Source organism: Rhincodon typus, chromosome 7 (assembly GCF_021869965.1).
Source record: "Rhincodon typus isolate 14 chromosome 7, sRhiTyp1.1, whole genome shotgun sequence".
Taxonomy (NCBI): Eukaryota; Metazoa; Chordata; class Chondrichthyes; order Orectolobiformes; family Rhincodontidae; genus Rhincodon; species Rhincodon typus.
The window spans coordinates 73,186,349-73,208,026 of record NC_063338.1 but is presented as its reverse complement, the minus strand read 5'-3'; the positions used below and the strand labels follow the sequence as shown (position 1 = coordinate 73,208,026).

At 38.8% G+C, this 21,678-nt stretch overlaps 1 protein-coding gene across 1 annotated transcript in view; it reads right to left on the bottom strand.

Annotated features, from left to right (window-relative positions):
* Positions 1 to 21,678, bottom strand: part of kynu (kynureninase) — a 201,522-nt gene that overhangs the window by 37,563 nt on the left and 142,281 nt on the right. Inside the window, exons 7-8 of the mRNA XM_048599241.1 lie at positions 12,345 to 12,443; positions 12,155 to 12,228 (exon numbers count right to left, since the gene is read on the bottom strand). Of these exons, the coding sequence (XP_048455198.1) occupies positions 12,155 to 12,228; positions 12,345 to 12,443 (173 nt within the window). The remainder of the gene's footprint in view (positions 1 to 12,154; positions 12,229 to 12,344; positions 12,444 to 21,678) is intronic.

The window sequence follows — 21,678 nt, the reverse complement described above, 5'->3', positions numbered from 1 at the left end:
TTGAGTCCAGAAAAATGCAGGGATCCCAAGCGGAAAATAAAGTGCTGTTCATTCAGCTTGCGCTGAGCTTTACTGGAGCACGGCAGCAAGCCCGATGCAGAGGTGTTGGCCAGGGAACACGGTGGTGTGTTGAAATGGCATTCAACTGAAAACAAACCTAGGTCTTCTGCAAAGTGGTCACCCAGTCCATGCTTCGTTTCCCCAGTGTAGAGGAGACTACATTGTTAGCGGCAAATACATTAGACTAGATTGAGTGATGTGTAGGCAAATTGTTGCTTCACCTGGAAGGTGTGATTCTAACACTTCTAAAGCCCAGCAGGTATAAGTCGAGCATGTCTGGACATTCCTCATCATACAAGCCACTCATTCCAGAGATTAGTCATAGAAACATAGAAGATAGAAGCAGGAGGAGACCATTCGGCTCTTCGAGCCTGCTTCGCCATTTATTATGATCATGGATGATTGTCCAACTCAATAACCTAACCCTGCTTTCTCCCCATAACATTTGATCCCGTTCACCCCAAGTGCTATTTCTGGCCACCTCTTGAATACATTCAATGATTTGGCATCAACTACCTCCTGTGGTAATGAATTCCACAGGTTCACCACTCTTGGGGGCGAAGAAATATCGGTTCATCTCTGTCCTAAATGGTCTACCAAAAACCTTCAGACTGTGACCTGTATTAGTCTAGAAAACTTTTTCTGCTTCTATAATGTGTTTACATTGTTCCTTAAGGAAACTTCTGCATTGTACTCCAGAGGGGTCTCAACAATACCCTGCATAACTCAAGTATAACCTTGTTACTTACCCTCACAACAAAGGTTAATATTCATTGGTTTTGTTAATTACTTGCTGTATGTGTATTCAAACCTTTTGGCAATGGGCTTAATGGAGAGTGCAGAAGGGTATGGCAGGAATGACACCAAGCATGCCTAAAAATGAGGTGTCAAACTGGTGAATCTACAAAACAGGACTTCTTGCATATCAAACAGCATAAACAGCAAGTGATAGACAGAGCTAATCCTCAACTATTGGATCAGATCTAAGCTCTGCAGTTCTGCCACATCGCATTGTGAATGTTAATGGATAATTAAACAACTCAGTGGAGGATGAGATTTCACAAGTATCTACATTCTCAATGATGAAAGGCCCAGCACATCAGTGCAAAAAATGATGTTGAAGAATTTGCAAGTGTTCAGCCAGAAGTACCAATTGGATGATCCATCTCAGCCCTCTCCAGAGAAACACCAGCATCACAGACACCAGTCTTCAGCAATCCAATTCACTCTACTTGACATCAAGTAACAGTTGGAGACATTGAGTACTGCAAAGGCTGAGGGCCCCGACAATATCCTGGCAATAGTAATGAAGTCTTTTACTCCAAAATATGCCACACCCCTAGGCAAGCTGTTCCAGTACAGCACAACACCTAAACATTGCTCAGGTTTGACCTGTACACAAAATCCAGGACAAATCCAACCTAGGCAATTACCAACCCATCAGTCCACTCGATCATTCGTAAAGTGATGGAAGGTGTTATCAAGAGTGTCATAAAGCAACACTTGCTTTATAATAACTTGCTCACTGATGCCCAGTTTGGGTTCTGCCAGGGCTGCTCACCTCTTGACCTCATTACAGCCTAAATAAGGGTTAGTTAGCTCACTTGGCTGGTTTGCAACGCAGAGTGACACCAACAACGTGCATTCAGTTCCTACACTGTTTGAGGTTATCCTGACAGAACTTACTTCTCAATCTCTCCTTTCATCTGAGACTTGGTGACCCTCAGGTTAAGCCACCACCAGTTGTTTGTCTCTAATGAGGGAGCAGTCCTGTGGTCTAGTAAGACACTGTCAAATTTACTTTTATAAGCTTGGTCCAAATTTGAACAAAAGAGCTGAAAACCAGAATTGAGGTGAATAACCTTGACATTAAGGTTACATTTGACTGAGTGTGATATTGAGATGTTGTAGAAAAAATTGAAATCAATGGGAATCAGAAGATAACTCTTCACTGGTTACAGTCATACCTGGCACATAGGAAGATGGTTGTGATTGTTGGATGTCAGTCATCTCAGCTGCAGGACATCTCTGCGGGAGTTCCTCAGGGCAGTGTCCTAGGCCCAACCATCTTCAGCTGCTTTATCAATGACTTTGCCTACATCATAAGATCAGCTGTATGGATATTTGTTGATGATTGCACAATGTCCAGTACCATTTCTGACTCCTCAGATCCTGAAGCAGTCCATGCCCAAATGCAGCAAGACCTGAATAACAACCAGGGTCGGGCTGAAAAGTGGATAAATAACATCCACACCACACAAATGTTAGTCAACGACCATCTCCAATGAGACCGAATCTAACCATCACCCTGTTACAGTCAATGGCCTTCCCTAACTAAATCTTCCACTATTAACATTCTGAGGGATACCATCAACTAGAAAACAGTACTAGACCAACCATAAAAATACGATGGCTTCAAGAGCAAGTCAGAGGCTAGGACTGCTGCGGAGAACAAGCTACCTCCTGACTCCCCAAAGCCTATCCACCATCTACATGGCACAAGTCAGGAATGTGATGGAATACTTGCTTGGATTACTGCAGCTCCAACAAAACTCAAGAAGATTGACACCATCCAGAAAAAAAAACAGCTTGCTTGAGCTACACATCCACAAACATCCACACCCTCCACCATCGATGCTTAGGAGCAGCAAACTGTATCATCTACAAAAAGCATTGCAGAAATTCTCCAAGGCACCTTCCAAACCATGACTACTTCCATCTAGAAGGACAAGGGCAGCAAATACATGGGAACACAATGTCCTACAAGATCTGCTCTCCACCCAAGCCTCTCACCAACCAGTCTTGGAAATACATTACTGTTCCTTCAGTGTCATTAGGTCAAAATCCTGGAACTTTCTCTCTACAGCATTGTAAGTCTATTTACAGTACTTTGAGCAGTGGTTGAAGAAGGCAGCTTACCACCACCTTCTCAAGAACAGCTATGGATGTGCAATAAATACTGACCCAGCCAGTGAAGCCCACATCCCGTGAATGATGTCAAAAAGTGCACTTGATCTCACAGATCTCTCTGCATTTCTGAACTTCGCAATCACTTATTTTCAATAATATGCTTCTTTGTTATATTTTTAAAAAAATACTCATTCACAGGAATTCATTCATTTATTGCCCATCCCTCATTGTCCAGAGGGCACTTAAGAGTCATTGCTGTAGATCTAGATGACATGTAAACCAAATCAGGTAAGAATAGCAGAACTCCTTCCCTAAGGGACAGTAATGAATTGAATGCTTTTTTTTTCTGACAATTGACAATGGCTTCACAGTCATCATTACACTCTTAATACCAGTTTCTTTTATTATTGAATTCAAATTCCACGATCTGCCATGGCAGGATTTAAACCCAGGTTCCCACTACATTTCCCAAGTATCTGGATTAATAGTCTAGCAATAATACCATTAGGCCATTCATTTCTACATTCTTCCTACCAAAATGGACACATAAATATTTTTCCTCATTCTATTCCATCTATCAGATCTTTAACCATTCCTTTATCCTAAATGTATATTCGTCTGTAGCGTCATTATGGCCTCTTCATAACTTATCCATCTTTGTGTCATCAGCAAATTTATCAACCATTGTTTCAAACTTTTAGGAGCTGTCAAAGTGAATACAGCCTCTTAAACAAAAGCTTAAACTGCTTTAAACCACTTAAACTCCTTAATTCCTTGAGGTTCAGTCTCTGGCATAAGTACAGCGGAGTCAAATCACTATCTCTGACTGACCCAGATAGGTGAATCAGCCATAAGTACAGAGTCAGATCAGCTAAATGACCAAAAGAATTGAATCACACATGCAAAGCTGTATCCTAACTATCCTGACCAGCCAGCCAGGATGTCAGTGTAAATGGAACAAATTTGTTGCAACACTAAACATCGTAATTTTCCAGCAGAGAAAATTGTGGCTTTCTGGTTTCCATGATTCCTGATTTTGTACATTAGTTGGTCATTAACGTTCTCATTCAGGGTATATCTGGATTTTGTAGCAATAATAATGATGAGGCTACAAGTACTAACTATTATTATGGAGTATATCAGATAAGAATTCATCATGTTTGGATATCTGCACTAAAACATGGAATCAGGAAGCTTCTATCCAAATTTTCCTGTTCCTCCACAGGGTTTGCTCTACTGCTACCTCATCAATTGATGTGGCATTAACCAGAAAAATGTGAGACAGTGTGGGCGTAGACACATAGAAACTTTGCGGCTTGACTATTCAAACGATTTTTTTTAATGATGGGCAGAACCTTAAGTATGAACAAGCATTCTTTGCTGCACTGAAGCTTACTTTTACAAGTGTGGAATCTCATATTTTCAGATTTTATTTGTTGATGATGTTGAAAGAAAATTTCTGACATTTTCATTCCATCATTTGTAGCTCGATCTTGATCCCATGTTTCTCTCTGTGTCTTTTTGTTTTACTTTTGACATGGTATTTTGTATTGATTAATTAGTTTAATTTATACTTCCTGATTTAGACTTTATGTATATCATTAAGGATTGTTCAATCTGATCTGCTGAAGGGAAACCTTTTTGCTGCCCCTATGCACCAATCTCTCAGAACCCCCAGAGAGGATTCACACTAAAATTGATCTTTTATTTTCTAAGTCCCTGTGGTAATTCTGTGAAACATAATACACAATGAGTGCCATTCACTTTTCACTGGCCTCAAAATCAAGATGATTATCTATAATACTGTTGACAGGCATACATGTGATACTCAACGTGAATGAACAGTTGTATTTTAATCAGCAGCTGCTGTAGTTTACAGCTATTTCACATAATCTTCAAATATCTAACAGTAATTATCGGATTGTAAGATGCGAATTGGTTTATGAAGGTTTTATTTTTGTAAGCTGACACAGATGTTCAATTGTACAAACACAGCTGCAATCAATTCTAATAGCAAATTCCAAATTTCTGTTAAAAAGATCTAAAAGCTAACAGTCTCGGATATGTTTATGTAACATGTACCTCCAGGCTTGCCAACTGCAGAGTAGATGGTCAAATAAAGGATGATGTCTAGGCTCAGTTTATCAAAACAGTACAATAAAACAAAATTCAAAATCACGTTTTGAATCCACCTTTCTACTAAACATTGACAAGACAAATACTTGTAGATGAATACTTGTATCAACATTGTTGAACCAAAAATTACAATTCTATCCTGCAACATGGTTGTGATATCAAAACCAAAACAAAACAAAAACATAATTATTTTTATTACATCTTATAGGGCGGCACAGTGGCTCGGTGGTTAGTACTGCTACGTCACAGTGCCAGGGACACAGGTTCAATTCCACCCTGGGCGACTGTCTGTGTGGAGTTTGCACATTCTCCCTGTGTCTGCGTGAGTTTCCTCCGGGTACTCTGGTTTCCTCCCACAGTCCAAAGATGTGCAGGTTAGGTGGATTGGCTAAGCTAAATTGCCTGTAGTGTTCAGGGATGTGTAGGTTAGGTGGGTTATAGGGGGATGGGTCTGGGTGGGATGCTCAAAGGGTCAGTGTGGACTTGTTGGGCTGTTACAATTAAATGGTTGGAAATGAAACATTTTCCCATCACGTTTAAGCTTATGGAAGAAGGATTTAGTATTGAGTGTCAAATATTGTAGGTTTTGCTACTGCACTTTGTAGTTTCCAGTATGATAGTTCACATAATATACATACTACTGAGTCAGCTTCTTTTTCACATAATCACAGAATTGTTATCTTGTTGTCTTGATACAGATGTCTACAAGATTTTTTTAAAGAAACACTAACCACTTACAGGGTTACAATATCATACACTTACACTAATGGTCTGGATTCTGTGCTTGCTGATGTTACTGTACATGACATGCACATAATGGCGTGACTGAACGTACTATATTTGACACCATGACACAGGAAGAGTGACTGAAGTTGAGACAGATGCCTTCAATCTGGAAATCACACATCATGTAACTATCTTAAATATACTGGCCTGTTTAGTCTATGAGAATCCCTCTCATTTGGCTAAACTCCAGTGAATATAGTTCTAACCGATCTAGTCTCTCTTCATAAGTCAGTCCTGTTGTCCCAAGAACCAGTCTGGTAAACCCTCAATGCCAGAACATTCTTCCTCAGATAAGGAGACTAAAACTGCACACAATGTTCCAGGAATAAATAAATACAATCTGTTAGCCTTTATGGAGACGTGGCTTCAGGATGACAAGGATTGGGTCCTGACATTGAGGAGTATAAGGCATTCAAGAAAAAAAAACAGAAGCTAAGTAAAGGTGGAGTAGGAGCACTGTTAATCAAAGATTACATTTATGCAGTTTGTTAGAGATGACCTTGATTCAGGAGGTCAGGGTTTAAAATCATTTTTGTTACAGTTAAGGAATAGTAGAAGAAAGAAATCTCTCATGTGAATGGTCTACAGCTCAGCTAACTTAACAACAATATGGGACAGTGTAAACAAGAAGAAATACTGCGTGCTTGTGATAAAGGGGCAACAGTAATCAAAGGTGACTTTAATCTACATGTAAACTGGAAAAATCAGATTGGCAGTAGTAGGCGAGATGAAGAGTTCATTGAAAGCTTTTGAGATCATTTCTTAGAGCAACATGTTTTGGAACTGACCAGAGAGTGGGTTGTATTGGACTTGATGTTGTGTAATGTGACAGGATTAATTAATGACCTCAGAATTTAGTAACACTTCAGTGGTGACAAACACAATATGATTGAATTTTAAATTTAATTTGAAATGGAGAAGACTGGGGCTCAGACCAGTATTTCAAACCTAAATAAGAGAAATGATGTGGCCCTAAGCTAGCTGAAATGAACTAGTATAATAGGTGAGAGATAGATTGATAGAAGCACAATGCTAAGCATTTAAGGGAACATTTCAAAATGTGCAGAATAAGTAAATTACTCTTTAAAGAAAAATTCTAAAGACAACTCCCAGCATCTGTGGTTAACTAAAGAAGTTGGGGAAAGCTTTAACCTAAAGGAAGAAGAAACAAAACTGCTTAAAGATGAGTAGTAAGTCAAATGATTAACCAAATTATTAAAAACATCAGAAAATAACTAAAAAAGGTTAAGCATGACAAAGACATTCAAAGATTAATCTTATTAGGAATGTAAAAACAGACAGCAAGAATTTCCACAGGTTTTTAAAAAGCAAAAGTGTATGTAAAATGAGTGTTGGTCCTGTAGAGATTAAGAATGGGAGTTAATTGTAAATAATAACAAAATGGCCAATAAAACTAACAAACAATTTGCTTCTGTCTTCACTATAGAGAACATAAAAGAAAACTTTCCCATTATAAATGAGGAGGTGGAAGGAGAGATGAACTTAATGAAATTACAACCATGAGGAAAGTGGTACTAAGCAAACTGATGCACCTGTGGGCTGATGGGTTCTTGGATACAACAAGTTTCATCCTAGCACCCTAACAAATGTTATTAATGAGATATCATACGTATTAATGTTAATTTACTGAAATTCCCTAGATTCTGCAAGTGTTCCACTGAACTGGAAAGTAACACCTGTAAAACAGGAAGGAAGTCAAGAAACCATAGACTAACTAGCTTGATGTTTGTCATGAGGAAGGTGTTAGAATTGATCATTAAATAGACTGTAGCTACATGATTAGAAAAACACATGGTAGTCAGGAAGAATCTTCATGGTTTTGTCAAAGGAACATCATTCCAACCAATTTTTTGGAGTACTTTGAAGGAGTAATATGTTCTGTGTGAAAAGAGGCAGCCTGTAGATGTAATTTACTTGGTTTCCAGAAAAAAATTGACAAGGTTAGTGCAGAAGATAAAATCCCATGGTTTAGGATAAACATATTAGCAAGAATAAAATGTTGGCTGGCTGGCAGAAAACAGATGCTATGCATAAATGGGTCCTTATCTGATTGGCAAGAGGAGAGGTTTGGCATCCCACAGGAGTCTGATAATTTACATCAATTACTGAGAGAATTGAAGACATGGTACATAATTTTGCAAATGACACTAAATAGGCAGGAAAGTATTTTTGTAAAAAAGGACATATAAGAGGTTGCAATGGATTTATATCAGTTGAGTGAGGGGTCAAAATCTGACAGAAGGAGCAAATGCGAGAAAATATGAAGTTGTTCACTTTGACAGGAAAAAAGTAAAAATCATACTACTTCTTAAATGGAAAATGCAGAATACTGAAGTACAGAGAGACCTTCAGCCATTCTGGTGTGAGAGTCACAAAAAGTTAGTATGCAGTACAGCATGGAATCGAGAGAGCTGATATGATGTTATCCTTTATTATGAGAATAACTGAGCATAGAAGTAGGGATGATATGTTTCAGTGAGACAAGGCATTGGAGACACCACATACTAGGCGTAATTTTGGTCGAATTTATTAAAGAAGGATTTAAATGTGTTCGAGGCAGTTCAAAGAATGTTCACTATTTTGATTCCTGAAATGAGCAAGTTCTCTTATTCAGATAATCTGGAAGGACTCGTCTTGTTTCCATCAGATTTGAGATACGTAAAAGGTGACTTGAATGAAGTGTAAAGATCCTGAATGGTCTTGACAAAGTGCAAATGGGAATGTTATTTTCTCTTTTGGTTCAACCCGGAACTAAGTCAAAGATAAGGAAATTATTTTCTCCCTCTGATGTTTTTGCAATTTTGGAACACTCTGCCCCTGAAGGCAGTGAAGGCAGGGTCCGAGAATATTTTTAAGATAGAGGTAGATAGATTCTTGTTAGATAGGGTAATCAAGGTTATCAGTAATGGATGGAAATGTAGAATTTGAAACATGAATAGACCAGCCATGATCTTATTAAATGACAGAACAGACTTGATGGTCTACTTTTGCTTCATATCATAAGTTTGTCAGTCAGGGTGCTGTGGAGACATCTGTGGAGTAGCTAGGCTATGCTCAGTCATTGCTAACTTCACAATTCAGTCTGGGTTTAGACCACAGCCAATGCTAGGGGTGCTGGGTATTAATGGTCAGAGGGCTCAGCAGAAGTATTCTGCATGATACTAAGTCAAGTAGGGAGCTTAAGTCTGGATTAGGGTTCAATGGATTGGGATGCTGAAGAAATGATGATGGTTAAAGGCAGCAATTTTAAGATTGAAGGATGACATTGTTCAGAGCATTGGAGGGGATGTGGGGATGTAGAGATGATAGGGTTAGTTGTGCATATTTCACAATTACCATCACCTGAAAATGAGGAAATTTTATGGCTTCATGGTCAACAAGGGCATTGCAATTCACAAAGCCAAAGGTTCAGGTGGTAGATGAGGAACATTATCAGTAATAAAAAAAAGGAATGAATAGAAACCATGAAAGAATAAAATGTATTCGATGTTGCAGGGATAGTGAGACAAAAGGGAACATGAAGGTCAGAGTGATTATCATTAACCTCAACTGACATTTGAGAACAAAAGGTTGAAATTTTGCCAACTTTGCACCAAACTAAATTGTGCAAAAAGGAGACACAATGGCTGCCACCACATGAAATGTGGGTTGAATGAATTACTGTTATACACTTTGGGGATGGAGTGATTCTTTGCATGTGAGGCCATGCTAGGGGCAATTGTATTGCTTATGCTTCTGCTGATTCAGCAATGCCACCCATCTATCAGTAAATTGCATTCAATTGAAAGGTAGCAACCATTTAGGCAACTGTTAACATTAAAAGTTATAGCCTCAAACAATTATGACTACTATGTACGTTGTTTCAACTGGCTCCCTGTAATGTCATATATGCAAAGCTGTGTAGCTGTATATTCTCATTTGGCATTGCCATTTCTACATGCTTTTCATACTTTACACTGGAACACAATGCTTCAGAGCTGCCATGTTCTTACACATGACTGTAAGTCTACAATGATTAGTGATTATTTCATCACTAATCTGAGATGGAACCAGCATTTGGAGGATTTCTTGTGGTGTTGCAGACTATGAGTCGATAGCAAAAAAGATATCAATTACATGGGATTAAGGGTGATTTAGCGGTTTGGATCAGAAATTGGCTAGCTGTAAGAAGACAGAGGGTGGTGGTTGATGGGAAATGTTCATCCTGGAGTTCATTTACTAGTGGTGTACCTCAAGGATCTGTTTTGGGGCCACTGATGTTTGTCATTTTTATAAATGACCTGGATGAGGGCGTAGAAGGATGGGTTAGTAAATTTGCGGATGACACCAAAGTCGGTGGAGTTGTGGATAGTGCGGAAGGATGTTGCAGGTTACAGAGGGACATAGATAAGCTGCAGAGCTGGGCTGAGAGGAGGCAAATGGAGTTTAATGCGGAAAAGTGTGAGGTGATTCACTTTGGAAGGAGTAACAGGAATATAGAGTACTGGGCTAATGGTAAGATTCTTGGTAGTGTGGATGAGCAGAAAGATCTCGGTGTCCATGTGCATAGATCACTGAAAGTTGCCACCCAGGTTGATAGCGTTGTTAAGAAGGCGTACAGTATGTTAGGTTTTATTGGTAGAGGGATTGAGTTTCGGAGCCATGAGGTCATGTTGCAGCTGTACAAAACTCTGGTGTGGCCGCACTTGAAGTATTGCGTACAGTTCTGGTCACCGCATTATAGGAAGGATGTGGAAGCATTGGAAAGGGTGCAGAGGAGATTTCCCAGGATGTTGCCTGGTATGGAGGGAAGGTCTTATGAGGAAAGGCTGAGGGTCTTGAGGCTGTTTTCGTTAGAGAGAAGAAGGTTAAGAGGTGACTTGATAGAGGCATAAAAGATGATCAGACGATTAGATAGGGTGGACAGTGGGAGCCTTTTTCCTCAGATGGTGATGGCTAGCACGAGGGGACATAGCTTTACATTGAGGGGTGATAGATATAGGACAGATGTCAGAGGTAGGTTCTTTACTCAGAGAGTAGTAAGGGCGTGGAATGCCCTGCCTGCAAAAATAGTAGACTCGCCAACTTTAAGGGCATTTAAATGGTCATTGGATAAACATATGGATGATAATGGAATAGTTTAGGTTAGATGGGCTTCAGATTGGTTTCACAGGTCGGCGCAACATCGAGGGCCGAAGGGCCTGTACTGCGCTGTAATGTTCTATGTTCTATGTTTGTTGTGATCAAGCTCAACAAGATCAGGAACTTCCAGCAGCTGTAACACAACTTCCAAAGAGAGAATTAGCAGCTGGATATTTCCTTAAGAGGATGAGGTGAATGATCAAACCCCAAGTAAACCCAATTTGGTGCCATTATCTACAACTGTCAGAGAATGAGCACCAATGAGGCATTAAAGGCTCTTGTGGCACAGTGGTAGTAACCCCACATCTGAACCAATAGGCCCAAGATTAAGTCCCACCTACTCCAGAGGTGTGTCGTAACATCTCTGAAGAGGTTGATTTGAAAATATCTACAGATTTTTAAGATGGCACCAGAGAGTGGCAACACCACACAAATGTTTCACTGTATTTTGTACAAGATACACACAACAATAAATAAATCAAAAAGAAGGTGGAGATAAAGGATGTTCCAGCCATCATCACTGAACTGTGTTATCTGCAGGGGCAGCATTTGGAAGGAATGGGTGGCCATGCATTCTGGTATTCAATCAAAGGTGACTGATGTATGGAATTTTATATCAGCTTTGAGACAGCTATATGGCTTCTTCCAATATTCAGTCCACAAATGCATCCAGAAAGTAACAGATGCTATTTGTTCTAGTTGAGAACTATTCATAATTTTCCTCAATGCCAGGGAGTCAAGCAGCCTGAACAGTGGGATGATTGCATAAAAATGGCAACATGTGTCAAGCAGACCACCCATCATGAATCTTCCTGATAAAAACACTTTGTCCAAAAATGACAATATGAAGCATATAATTTGTATTCTGTGCTTATTGATGTTGCTGTAGATTACATATACATAACTGACTGACATGGATATACTGCACTGATTCAATGATACAGAGAGTGACTGAATATGAGGTGGATACCTTTATACCAGATCATCGTATGCCATAATGTCATGTTTTAAAGGTGTACATTTTTTCTGCCTGATTGGAATCTATGCCTTAATACAAAAACCCAAAGTATCTCTAGTTAAATTCTGTTAGGATTTCTGCACATGAGTATTAGGTACTTACGTTGGCTTTATTGTAAATCTGTGTTTTTCATGTATATATGCTCCTGCCAAGGCTCCAGCACCAGAGTTCAAATACTGTAAAATATATTAAAAAGGGGTGATTTGGGCAGATTGATATTCATTTCACTTGACTGGATGAAACGATTTACTACCAATTGCACTGAAGAAAAATACAGGAGAATTCATTTTACCTTGTAATTACACCAACAGGCAAAATCTACGTTCCAGTCATGCAGACACAGCTCTACATTCCCAACAGCATGAGCAAGGTCAAAACCAACATAGCATCCCTGTAAAGCACAAATTGAGTAGTATTTTAGTTGAAAATACACAATGAAAGTATGAATTATGCTAACGTTGGAGGATTAGAGTGTAAAAGAGGTTTATATTTGCTACCTTATCTCAAACTCTGTATACATTTAGTAAAATAATGCTATCATTAAAACAACTTTTTAAATTGATCTTGTTTTGTACTGTGATGAAGTAAAATAGTTGTCAACAAATGGAAAGGGTGCTTAATAAAAATTGCTTAAGTATATTTTTCTTTATTTGTCCTCAGTGATGCCAAGAAGCCTGCTTCCACAGGAATTTGAACACTGTCCTTGAGATGGCTGTTAGAAGAATGCCACAGATTAGCTTGTTTCTTTCAGTGTCAGTGTTTTGGAACACAAAGCTAAGCGGGTGCCACTTAATTTTTTTGAAGTGGCATTTAGCTCTGAGGGCGTAGACCTCGGAGAGTGGGGTTGAATAATGATGTTTTTATCACCTCATTGAAAGGAAAGGATAATCTTTGCAAATGTATTTCACTTACATTTGCAGTTTAATTGGATAAAATCTCTTTTCTAAAGAAGTCTTCCTTCCTTGGTGCTGCTCTGCATTCTGTTCACAAAGGGACAGATAATCATTGTTGGGAATGTGACAGATCTGATACAAGGTTCCTTTATGTCAACCTTAGATGTGATGAGTGAATATTATTAATTTAGCAGGAGTAGGTATCTATTTCATTCTGAAGTGGCTATCAAAAGTACACAGTCATTTAATAGGCCAGCATTCAAAAAAAAATGAAGCACTATACAGTTAATAATTCCCTTTAATAACCATTCATTTTAGCATAGTGCCCAGGAATGAAAGCCACACTGATCTTTGCAGAGATAAATGAGGAATTCACTTATACAGACAGCAACTGATGTTACTGAAGGGAGGAACGGTTTTTCACCTAGCCTGAAATATTGGCTCCTTCTGACTTTTTGGGTGTGCTGTGCAGCTAGTTCCCAAGAAATTAAATTTTGTTTCAAAAATTACGACATTCTCATTAATTATATAGAAGTATAAAAGATGGAATCAGCTTGTATTTAAACTGCCTTCCCGTGAGTGTACAAGTTACTAATGCAGAATAAAATGACATCAAGTCACTGAAATTTAACTTTTGGTGAATCAGTTCACAGTTCAAAGCCACTTATGGAAACACAGAAAATAGGAATAGGAGTAGGCCGCTTGGCTCCACGAGCCTAATCTATCACTCAACCTGATCACAGCTGATCACTTTCCTGCATTTTCCATGTAACTCTTGATTACACTACTGTGCAAGAATCAATCTATCTTGGTCTTAAGTATACACAAGGACTCTGCCCTACAGCTCTCTGTGGCAAGGATTTCCAAAGACTGAGAACCCTCTGAGAGGAGGCATTCCTCACTCTTAAATTGCAGTCCCCACCCCCTTCTTTATTCTGAGACTATGCCTTCTAGTCCAAGATGCTCCCGTGAGGGATACACCATCTCAGCATTTAACCTGTAAAGCCCCTTACGAATTCTATATATTTCAATCAGATCACCTCTCATTCTTCTAAACTCCAGTGAGTAGAATCCCAAACTGTTTAGCTTTTGCCCATAAGACAATATTGATCTTTGTAATGAACATACTCAATGACTGGTCCTCGACGTTCACCATTTGATTCTCTTGATTTTGAAAAGATTAAGGTTCTTTCCATCGCCAAACACAAGTATTGTCCACACACCACTGGAGCATGTTCTTTCAAATTGGCCCCTTGAGAACCTGCACTCAGCCTGCAAAAAAAATTCAACCTAAAATGATGCTGACAGGATATCTTGTTCTCACTCTTTATCAAGTCAGGGAATCATAATTGACTTGGACTTCAACAACCAGCAAGATGATATTTTGTTCATCCTTGCCTAGATGATTTAAACACTCAACAGGATCTGTGTGATTTGATGGGTGGCATCATTGTGCATGCAAAATGCTTCTATATAATGAAAGAAGTTCACCAAGGAATGCAATCTATCATCCTTCTTCAGTTTCTACTAGAGAAGCATACCAAAGCATGACAAATCATGGAGCAGTCCCTGAAATGAAGTTCTTACATAAGTTGACAGCTCTGAATAGGATATCAATCTGTAGAATGAATGAATGAATCTATAACAGTTCAGTGAAGATTACCCAAAATTGCAGCCCTACAAATTAAGAAATTGAACACTTTCAGAAATATACGGACATTAGCAATAGACCAAGCAAGATGATGGTTCACCAGGACCTGATCCCTTATTCACTGTATGGGGTAATATAAAATGCAACAGACTATTTATTTAGAAATATCTTGACTAGTGGGTTCACTTTTCCAAAATATTTTCTGAGGGTAACTTCAGATGTGCTTAATTACTATACCACAAACACAGTGATGCCCAGTCTGTAGGAATAAATAAGCAAAGTTTGTTAGAATTAGCTCTGCCTAGCATACTTTCAAGGCTGCAACCATCAGTAAGGTTGTCATGTGGACATGCTCTCAACTGTATGGCTTGTGTATGCACAAAGAGTTTCCTGACATTTTGGAGTAACCTATAACAAACAGTGCCTTTATATTGTTATCCTGCACTGCACAAAACTGCACACAGTGAAACATGTGATCTTAATTCACAAGTGGGGAAATGGTTGTATGCATCTTCAGAGGAAATTGTGTAAGTGGACTGAGGCAATGGCTACCATGAGGTCAAGTCATATCGAGCAAAAGCCTACTTAATTTAAACAGTCAACGAGTGAATGTACACTTGCTTATTTTTGTTAAGCTGAAGTCCTACTGCTCACTGTCCTATTACAAATAGTAGCATGCCTGTCCAACATTTCAATTTATCAAGAAAACTTTGGTTAGCGACTGTAGTACTGACAATCCCCTGGGATCGGTAGATGTCAATTACAGACTACTGATGTCAAAACCATGGCAAATCAACTGGACTAACACCTGTATCCTATATAGCTGACATTAAATAACAGTGTCTGGAATTTTCATTTGAATATCTAGCCTGCCCTATCCATTGTTACATTAATGACAACTCTAGAGAAATGGCTACTTGTCTCATCGAAATGAGATTATTGTAAGAGAGAACAAAAAACGTGTAAACGTTTTATTTTCCGACCCTGTGAGATACAACATTGTGCTATTAGTGCACTAATTGTAACCAATGTTGAGCAAAATGATGAGACACCAATCTCCTGTTCCAGTTGTAATTCGGATGCAACTGCAGTTGGGAATTTTAGATGAATCCTAAGCACTTCTTGTCAGGGATGCTAGCAGAATATAGTCAAACTACATTGAAGGCTTGCAGCTTGACACCAAGATTAGTACTGCAGCAATTTTTATGGAAGAAAATTGAAATTTTGCAATTTGTATAAGCTTACATGGGGAATTATTACCATCTAAGACACCAGATTATGACAACTGCTGTACGGACACACCAGAGAAACACTGGCATGTATTTAGTATCTTGTCAGGTTTATCAAAAATTGACACAAAATACTTCACACAGATTAAATTAATCTTAAATGCAGAGGCTGTTATGTAAGCAAATGTAATTCTATTTGGCAAAAATAAATTCATGTGAGCTGAACGGCAAGTTAATGTGTTTTTCATTTTAAACCACAGATTGATGGACAAATCTTTAACATCTCATCAGAACATGAGATTATAACCTTAGTTTTTTTTAATCTATCTGAACGCATAACAATGAAGCACTTCCTTATTATTGGACTATATTATAAATTTAGGTTATGATTTTAAATTCCTGATTTGGACCTTAAACCCAGAGGCGAAACTGTAGTAACGTCACTCAGATCTCCTCAATGGGTCTTAAAAAAAATTGTAACATTTATTTTATGGATCCAAACAGAACTTTGGTTCGAAATAAAATGAGTGCCCTTAAAATATAAAGTATGTTACATTGTTTTGACAGATTCTAAAGAGCAACATATAGTCAATATTCATTTATTACTTGTTGAACATAGTAAGTAAACAATAAGGATAGAAGGCCATGTTTTACAAGCAGTTTTTTTTTTAAAATAAGGTTTTTAAGTTGAACCTGTTCTACTCTGAATCTATTTGCAGGTTAAAAGGTAAGTTAGTGCATCCTATGGCACTAATAACAGTGCATCATAATGAGTTTCACTACTGTGTGAACTTTACGATGTACTTCTAGAATAATGTAAAACAACAATTTGTCTTTATGTAGCACCATCAATGTGTGACATTTCCAATAATGTTATACTTGTAATGGATACTTTTCACTGCAGAATGTTTTGGAACTGATGTCTCTTTAAAAATTGATATTGGCTGCTAAGATAGCGATTCAGAACAAGTGACTTTTGCAACTTCTGAATGGGCTACCTTAAATCTTCACAGATTTTATCGCTGAAGGCCGAAGGCTGGGGTGGTTTCTTTGAATGAACTTACCAAGAAAAGAAAAGCAAAAGAACTGCGGATGCTGTAAATCAGCATCTGTGAAGAGAAATCAGAGTTAACATTTTGGGTCCGGTGACCCTTCCTCAGAACTAATGGTAGCTAGGAATATGTCAGTTTAAATGCGGAAGATAGGGTGGGGGAGGGGGTAAGGAGTAAATGATAGATGGGGATAGAGCTCAAAGAGAGAGAAGAACAGTTGGACAGACAAAGCAGTGGACAACAATTTGGCTATGAGGATGAATAGCTGTTAATAGAGACTGTTAATGGCTAACAATAGGGCTCTAGACTCAAAATCGAGTGCAACTCTCTCATGTTCTGGCCCCCTACTCCACACACTAGGCCTTGTTATCACATAGTCTGCCATTATAAACTACCTATTGTTAGCCACTAACAGTCTCCATTAACAGCTATTCACCCACTGAGCCAGATTGTTATCCCCTCCTTTATCTGTCCAACTGTTCTTCTCTCTTTTTGGGCTCTATCGCCACCTATTGTTTACTCCTTACCTCCTCCCTCCCACCCTAGCTTCTGCATATAAACTGACATATTCCTCGCTACCATTAGTTCGGAGGAAGGGTCACTGGACCCGAAACATTAACTCTTGATTTTTCTCCACAGATGCTGCCAGACCTGCTGAGCTTTTCCAGCAACTTCTGTTTTTGTTACCAAGAAAAGAACCATCTGACTATTTCACATCTTCTATTGTTTAAGGTCTTATCCAAAACTATACTGACTACAGATATCAAATCTTGGCACCAAGGAACCAGGGAGAAAGAAGTCAGTCTGGAAACCTATGTGGTACGAGAAATCATGCTTCCAGCCAAAAGAACAGAACTATGGCTAACAATCAGTCAAATCACCAGGCAGTGAGTGGGGGGGCTGATTCATTTTCACCTGTAAATATTCACTTCTACAGAGTCTTGACCACAGCCTTGTTCAGAAATCTATTGACTTCCAATTTCCATTCATCCAGATAATTTTGAGAGAGAAGCCATTCAGGCCTGAATTTTGATTAATTAATTTACTTCTTGTGTTTCTACTAATAACCTAAATGCATACATTGTCTCTAGAATCCAGTTTCACTTTTGTGTTTGTGTATGTCTTTGCCTATGAATTGAAGTGGATGTGTTTCATTGCATTCATATTTCAATGTGTTGTGTAAATATAAAACTTTGGGCTCAATCATACAATCTTTGAGTGAAATCCACGGAGGGTTTGTTTCTCCAATGTCTAGTGCATTTTCTCGCTGTATCTTACCAAACTCACCTTATTAATTACTTACCATATCCCTGAGGCACCTCGCCCTGTTTTATGATGCACCATTGCCGGACGACTCACCACTCAGCAGATGTCTTGGATTCACTGACATCTATTGGAATTCATACATCTTTAGAAGGTCATTATGCACCGGGACAAGCACTGCCATTCCGGAGCTGTCCTGCACTGTTGCTAACATTTCCCCTAAACATGGTAGACAAAGGGATGTGGTACTCCAATTTGTGGGCAGGGTCCTGGAGATCCCACTGGATAAGATAGTGCCAATGCAGAACATCCTTCTCCTCCAGGACCAGCAACTGACGCCACAACACCACACGATGCCAGCCTGGTATTAGGTGGCTGCCTAGGACAAAGCACACTTACCTGCCTGGAGGAATGCTCAGCACCGTGAAAAGAAGGTCAATGTCCTTCTTCACCTCACCAAAATAAGTATCACCATCTTCTCTCTGACACCTCATACTCACTCTATCTCTGCACCTGTACATATGTCCCACTTCCATTAAAGCCTGCAATATCATCACACAAGCTCTCGCCCACCCGACTCCCTGAAACTTACAAACTCTGCAGACACTCTATCTTGCCTACTCACTCACTCGAGACATTTTCCTACCTGCACCAACAGCTATAGCTGTGCCACCAATTTTCGCCGCCCCAGCACTTGCATCTCTCTCAGCTCATGAACAAAACAGTGCACAATTGGGCAGAAAGGCTCAAGGTGAGTGCTGCGTTGACTGTCATTTGGGTCTTCATCTCAAATGAGGATAGGATTCTGACTCTGTCAACCCCAAGCAGCGTTTGGGCTGGTATTGGAGGCTGCTTTTGACTTACTATGCTGAGATCCAAACAGCAGTAGTCATCTCGACTTGAGTAAGGCCTGCTAACAACCATGATAAACTTCCTGACTCTGTGCCTGTGCTGTAAGACAGTTGTAATACGAGCCTGACATTTCTGGTTGAGGGGCCAAAATGCAAAAATGTAAGGAAAGACAATACCAAATAGGGATGCTCTGCAAATCCAGGCAGGCTTTGAGTGAGTGAGTGAGTGAGTGACATAACAGTAAGGGAAGAGCTCAGTGTTGTAACCTGGGACAGTCAATGAGCAGGGTGTGTACCACTGACCACATAGTGTCCTTGCTGAAGCATTATAATGATAGTTGCTGGTGTAGCCCAAGGTGAAGCAGTGAAGAGCAGAAGTTGCCGTAAGTGGATCGGAGATGTGTCATGAGGCATGTTAGAAGCTGGCACATGATGAGTGCCAATGTGGATGATCATGGGATGTCTGTGACTGGTGTCTCTGGAACGTGCCCTGAAATGTTAGTGCCCGGTTTCCAATATCGCAATCATTTAGATCAAGTGGTGAGCTGAATCTGCCAAATGCTCACTCTTGTTTCCTTGTCAAGATTTTCTGACATCAAGCTTGTTTGCTGAGTTTGATAAGGTGAGAGGCTGAGCAATGAAGAGGTGATGTGGGCTGTTAACAACCATTTCAACAACGAAAAATGACCATCAATTGGCAATATACCACTGCCTAGAGAGGATCTCACCATCCCGCTTCTGAAAACTAGATGATGCTAGTTTCTCCAAATATCAAGATGGGCCTCTCTCGACTTCTTGTTTGATAGTGTCACACATCCCACCATAGCCTATGTCACTCAGAGCCCTGTAAGACTCTTCCTTTTTTTTTATTTCAACTTACCTGGAAGTATGCTTCAGGGTTATTACTGAAAATTGCAACATTCCCTCTAAAATGTATTTTGTTGCAGACAGCTGGGAGATGAGAAATGGGATAATTTATCCCAGCATCTCTCTCCATCTGTAACATACAATCTAATAGCCAAAGACGCTTCACAGGAATATAATTCAAGGAACACTGAACAAAAAACTACATGAGGTAATTTTAGACAAATGGCTGAAAGATTAGACAATGAGGTAAGCTTTAAAAAAAACTTAAAGGAATAGAGAGAAGTGGAATGATGCAGAACAAATAAGTGAGGGTATGTGGAGACAAGAACAGTGTCAGCATCCTAGAACAACTGAAAATGGAATGAGATGCAGATGAATAGGATCCAGTGCTTGTTTTAGGTATTTGCCAAGGATAATGATTCAAGTCTTCTTAGGGTAAAGGATATAGTTCTTAAAATTGAGGCTCATTGCATTCAATTTACAGCTTTAAAATAAGTGTGGTAACATCCAATTACTACCCCATTTTCTGCTAAACAAATAGCACTGATCAATTAAAAGATAAATTCCAATGTTGCTTGAGAAATGTGTTAAAATGATGTCTGGCACAGAGCACATCACACTGTCACTCGGTGTAAAGTTGAAGCAATCTAACTTTTACACTCAATAAATATTAGAGAGAAGCTTGAACAAATTAAAAAAACTCTCATAAAATGCATTCATAAAACATGTCATAAAATGCCGTCATAAATGCAGGGGAAAACAAAGAAAGAACAAAGCTGATTGCAGAAAACTCTTTAAGAGCTAGTCAATGATTTTTAATACATTCTCATTTACTTTGCAGTCAGTAAAGCAAATCTAGAGCCAGTGGCATATCCAATAGAAGTTCTTAAAATGTAATCAATTCTTTTCAACTTAAAAGCAATCAAATTCATTTTGATTTGTTCTGAGAACACATTTCTAATTAATATATTTCTTCAGGTTGATTTTTTTCTTCTTCCTACTCACTGTGTAACAGACTTTAATTTACTTTTAGAATTGACTTTTTGAATTGCTACTTTAGAAAACCAATATGCTCAACATACGGCTTCATTTGAAAAAAAAATTGTTTGTGATAATGGGTTAGTGATAGCATTTACTGTCAGACAATGCAATAGCTTTTATCACTTTCTCCTGTTAATTCTAAGTTTAGGTAAAGAATCTTGCCATCAGTGAGGAATATAGTTAAAGCAGTACAAGCATGTCTGCATGAATTTAAATCAAAATATTTTTCAAATCCAGGATAACTGTGTTAACCTTCTTTCAAGACAACTTAAGGTCATAACTGTTAATACCTTTATAAATTGGCGTAAATAAACTCATCAAGAATTCAATCTTTTATGATCTTTGAATGCTTTTGAAACATTGTATGTATCCGAATAGCCTCTAGATGGCAGGAATAACTAAATTTAACTATTCCAGAAAGTTGATGGCAGTACTTTTGCTAACATATTCTGATATTCTTTGAAACAAAACAAAAATACCTTTTATATACGTGCGACTTCCTCAAAAAGCTACTGACTGAAAATTTCAAAACTATCACATTGGCAGCAATTGACAGCCAACAAAGCTCCATAAAAGCTCGATGATTGAATGACCAAATGTTCTGCAGTGCAACTTAAAGCACACTACTCTACCTTTCATATAAGTGCTTCAGGAATATATAGGGATTCAAATTAAGTTTACAAAAATATTACACTTACCCACAGTTAGGTAACAATGTGAAGTTCTTGGATGGGATAAGAAGGGTGTTACAACCATGAAAATTGCAATATGAAGGCACC